General features: G+C 34.6%; 1 protein-coding gene across 1 annotated transcript in view; it reads right to left on the bottom strand.

The window, feature by feature from the left end:
* LOC106478792 (nephrin-like) overlaps window positions 1-4,895 on the bottom strand; it is a 124,326-nt gene that overhangs the window by 57,619 nt on the left and 61,812 nt on the right. Inside the window, exon 2 of the mRNA XM_022382811.1 lies at window positions 933-1,082. Coding sequence (XP_022238519.1) covers window positions 933-1,005 — 73 coding nt within the window. The 5' untranslated portion in view covers window positions 1,006-1,082. The remainder of the gene's footprint in view (window positions 1-932; window positions 1,083-4,895) is intronic.

The following is a 4,895-nucleotide window of genomic DNA, read 5'->3' as shown; positions in this document are numbered from 1 at the left end:
AATTGTTGGTTGAGATGTTGCAAAGGAAATATCTGCTGAAGCTTTTCGCCAGACACTGAATGTGGGTACATGTTGTTTAATTCTATCCTCCAGTCTTTGTGAAGGGCGACATATATCCACATCCATAAGAAATAAGAGTGTGAAAGAAAATAATTTACCATATCGCTCCTGTAAGACAAAAGTTCTACCACCAAAATGTGAATCAGCGATTGGCCAGCATTTACTAGTGAACCAGACTTGTGCTGACAACTACACCGGTAGCAGGTTTGAAATCATTGCAAATGGTCTGTCAACCTTTCATCTCTATGTTTTGGAAGCCACCTTTATTAAAACACATAAACCTGTCCTTTGCCGCCAAAAATAATTCCTATACAATCTACATATCCTTCAGTAGGTTGGTGACATTTCCTGATTGGCTTAAGGACTTGCCAATCAGTGATTGCCTTACCGGCCTACGTTGATCTGACTCATTTTATAAGCTGTACTATTTCCTATAGAACATTTTCCAGACGGTTCTGCTATGATTAGTGTCTGGCAAAAACACAGCTGTACAATATATCTGATAACATAGCTATACAATATAGCTGATAACATAGTTGTACAACATACCTGACGATATAGCTGTACAATATACCTGGTGACATAGTTCTACAACATACGTGATAACATAGCTGTACAAATACCTCATAACCTAGCTTTACATTGTACCTGGTAACATAGCTGTACAACATACCTGATAATATAGCTGTACAACATACCTGAAAACATAGCTGCATAACATACCTGAAAACATGGCTCAACAACATACGTGAAAATACAGCAGTACAACATATATGATAACGTAGCTATACAATATACCTGATACCATAACTGTACAATATACCTGAAACATAGCTCTACAACGTACCTGATAATATAGCTGTACAACATACCTGATAGCACTGTATACATGCTTAAATATAAGACAACAATACGATACTGCCACCTCATTGGTCGGTCAGTCATGGTGCAAGAAGTTCCAACGGCTGACAATGGTAGATGTCGATAGGATCACGTCCAGGCTTCTGGGATCACAGTGTCTTCTGTAAATACAAAATTTAAATATCAAGCCAGTTGAAGGAAACTGTGCATATTAAAATATTTTATATTCGAAATATTTCAAAGTTATGCTAATGTGAAGAGTGTACTGAAGAGTAGTCTTTCTGTACAAAGTTTGACTTGTTAGAAAATGCCTTCGCATACATCTCAAATCTGAGTTCTACGAACTGCAGAGAAGTGCATTTACTTTGATCTAAAGACAAATAATTAATTTCGCTGCAGATATTAATAACGTAGTCCCTCATCTCAGTATTATAAAGCGAGCATCAATGTTTAGAAAGTTCATAAACAATGTTACGTGATATTTTGTTTACCCGAGTTACATAATATATGAGAAACTAATCAAGTTACAGATTGAAGTAAAGGTTTCTGCGAAATATAATTTAATGACTGTATATCGCTTTAGAACCCACTTCCTATTCTGATACTAAAGCATTATGGATTAAAGGAAACTTACAAAGTTTGTGAAATATTTCGTCAAGTGTCATGGATATGGATATTGACTTAACTAAGCCTACATTTCTAACGAAAAATTAGGATAACACGTATTGATCAAAGACACAGTATTATTAATCCAACTAACATAATGTAGAATACAAATGATGACGTCAAACTACTCAAAACTAGCTATCTAATAGTTCTAATCTACTTCAAAAGTAATTGAAGGAAATAAATGAAAATTTATTATTTCAAATCAAGAATTAATAGACTATCAATTTCAATGACAGTATAACAGTAAAGCAAGTTATGACAATAGCAAACGGATAAGGTAAGAAAACTGATCAGTTATAATAAATAAAGTTAGTATTCCGATAATTGTTTAATAATGGTCCTGACACTTTTTCTTCATAGGTTTTTCTCATAGTGACAACGTTCACACCAATAATATGTTTGAAACTGATCAGGTACTCATAATAAAATTAAAATAATAAAGGGACCGACTTATCAATTAATAGAAGCAAACTACAGATAAAATAACAGCAATGACAAAACCTTAGCGTTGGTGAATATCCAAAGAATGTTGAAGTAATTGTTTGTTGAATTTCACGAAAAGCTACTCCAGGACTGTCTGCGCTAACCGTCTCTCTAATTTTGAAATAATAGAACCAAGGAAAGAGTTAGTCAAAACCACTATCCGCCAACTTTGGGCTGCTCTTTACTAATGAATAGTGGGATTGATCGTCACATTATAGCATCCCCACGGTTAAAGAATTCGAATCCATGACCCGCAGATTGAGAGTTCAGTGCCCTAACTACCAGGCCATACCAGGCCATACCAGGCCCTGTTAAAAAGTAAACCCTTACCAATTGAAGAGCAGAGAAGAAAATTTTTTGGGGGGTGGCATCGAATTTCTCTTTGTTCGCTATACTGTGATTAATAGGAAACAGGAGAAGTATAATATTTGTAAGAAGTTACGAATTTTTACAAAATGAATAGAAGTTATTCAAATTAATATATGCCTAGTACTTTTATATACTTCAAGCACTGTAAACAAGCGGGCACTTGAAATTCTTTTAGGCAGGATTAGAGTAAATTAATCTATGAGACCTTTTTTTTTTCCTTTTTATTAGATATATTTCTGTGTGCCAGCAATACCAAGCGTAGAGCACGTCTATACCCGATTCGATTTTATTACTCATCAGGATCTTTACCAGTCTACCTTCAAATTGAAATTGTTTAAGGCATGATTAGAGTAAATTAATCTATGAGATCTTGGGCGTGGTCAAATACATCAATCGAAAGGGTTTGACCTGATTCTAAAACTGTAGCTATATCTCAAATCGGTCAAGAGACGACAGAGCTATGAGCTAAAAGTCTGTACTTGAAAAACTCAGAGCCATTCTATGAGCCGCTATGCCACGGCTAAAACCAAACTGTTAGCAGCATCCTAAAAAGCACTCACATATATGAGGAATTGCTACCCGGCTAAGTAATGTTTATTTATAATTTATTTCTAATATCAGTAAGAGACCAAGGTAAACAAAGGCCCCTGTTCATGTTTTGGCGTAGCTGAAAGGCTATTTAATGAAATGAGATAGACTGGTTATGTGCATGTGGTATCATTTTACAATTATGAATTTTAATTTTTCTAAAATTATTATCAAATTAAGGTACCTAGACATTATTTATCTACTCTTCTGATCATTTGTCATTTTAATTCCTGATTATCCCTATGATTGGTTGTCACGTTTAGGCTAGTGTCATATAGTTTTGTCTTGTTCTTATCATCCCAGTAATTTGTTCCTTTTTAATTCCTGATTATCCCTGTAATCGGTTGTCACGTTGCCTAGGCTAGTGCCATATAGTTTTTGTCTCCTTCTTATCAATACCATAACTTGTTCCTTTTTAATTCCTGATTATCCCTATGATCGGTTGTCACGTTGTCTAGGCTAGTGTCATGTAGTTTTTGTCTCCTTCTTATCAATACCATAACTTGTTCTTTTTTAATTCCTGATTATCCCTATGATCGGTTGTCACGTTGTCTAGGCTAGTGTCATGTAGTTTTTGTCTCGTTCTTATCATTACAAGAATTTGTTCGTTTTGATCATTAAGAGAGTTCGTTTTTTTCTCTTAAAAATCTAAGCGTCTGCATGAAGACAGTTGTGCTAAAGAACATAGAATGGCTAGGAGAATCATTAAAGATATAAATCAGCTGCTTAGATACTAATATTACATTCTTGACAGTGAAATAATAGTAATTAGCAAACAAAGAACAAGAGAAATCAAACTAAAAACAAAATAGTAACAAAACATGACAAGGAAATAGTAGTAACCATACTAAAAGTAAGTAAATTAATTAATCTGTCAAAGAAAGTATACACTGTAAAATAAGAAGTATGTACTGAGAAATAAGCAGAAACCAATGACTGGCGGGAAGTAGTATAAAGAGATTATATTAAAACATTCATTGCATTGTTGCAGTCCACGTTGTCACATCCGTTTGACGACCCCGTATCTTGACAATAGCCTTGCAGCATAAATTCCATTGAAAAAGGCTATATTGTAAGAGTGTCATGTCAATAGCATACCATTACATCCTGCATGCTTTCCATATCCTACATAGCGTATATGGACATAATATTCACACAGCCTGTTTCAACAGCCCGATCGCAAACAAATCTATAGGCGCTGCGTAAATTTATCAAACTGTACCTACTTCTATGGTCATACTTGCTGTGAACGATATATATATATTTTTTTGCGTAAAATGGCTCCAAAGGCTGTAAAACGCAACTTTTATGTACGCTTGCTGCATACGTATACACATTTATATATATACCAGTAAATAATTTAATGAATGTATCGTCAACTCATTTAAAATTCTGAAAAATCGATATTTTCACGTGTTCTCTTAAGGGAGCCTCTCAGTGGCACAGGGGTAAGTTTTAATGCTTACAACGCTAAAAAACTGATTTCGATACTCGTGATGGCACACCACAGATAGCCTAATGTGTAGCTTTTTTTGCTCAACTACAAACAAACAAACAAAACCTTTTTCGGCAATGTATTTTTTGAAAACATTCTATAAAGCGTTTTGGCTCTATTTCAAATGTCTCTTGGCGGGACAGCGGTAAGTTTATGGACTTGCAGTGCTAAAATCTAGAGTTCGGTTCCCCGCACTGGAGACAGCAGATAGTCCAAGTTTAAAATGCAACAGTTGGTTATGTTATAGTTTTAATTGTGTAACGGTTACAAATATTACTAGGAATCACAGAAAGGACAATAATGTGAGTAAAAATATTTTCATTAAGTTGTTAAAGATTATGGATTGTTTGTTTGTTTTGAATTTCGCGCA

This window comes from Limulus polyphemus, unplaced genomic scaffold (assembly GCF_000517525.1).
Source record: "Limulus polyphemus unplaced genomic scaffold, Limulus_polyphemus-2.1.2 Scaffold12, whole genome shotgun sequence".
NCBI classification, from domain to species: Eukaryota; Metazoa; Arthropoda; class Merostomata; order Xiphosura; family Limulidae; genus Limulus; species Limulus polyphemus.
This window is presented reverse-complemented; position numbering and strand designations above follow the sequence as displayed.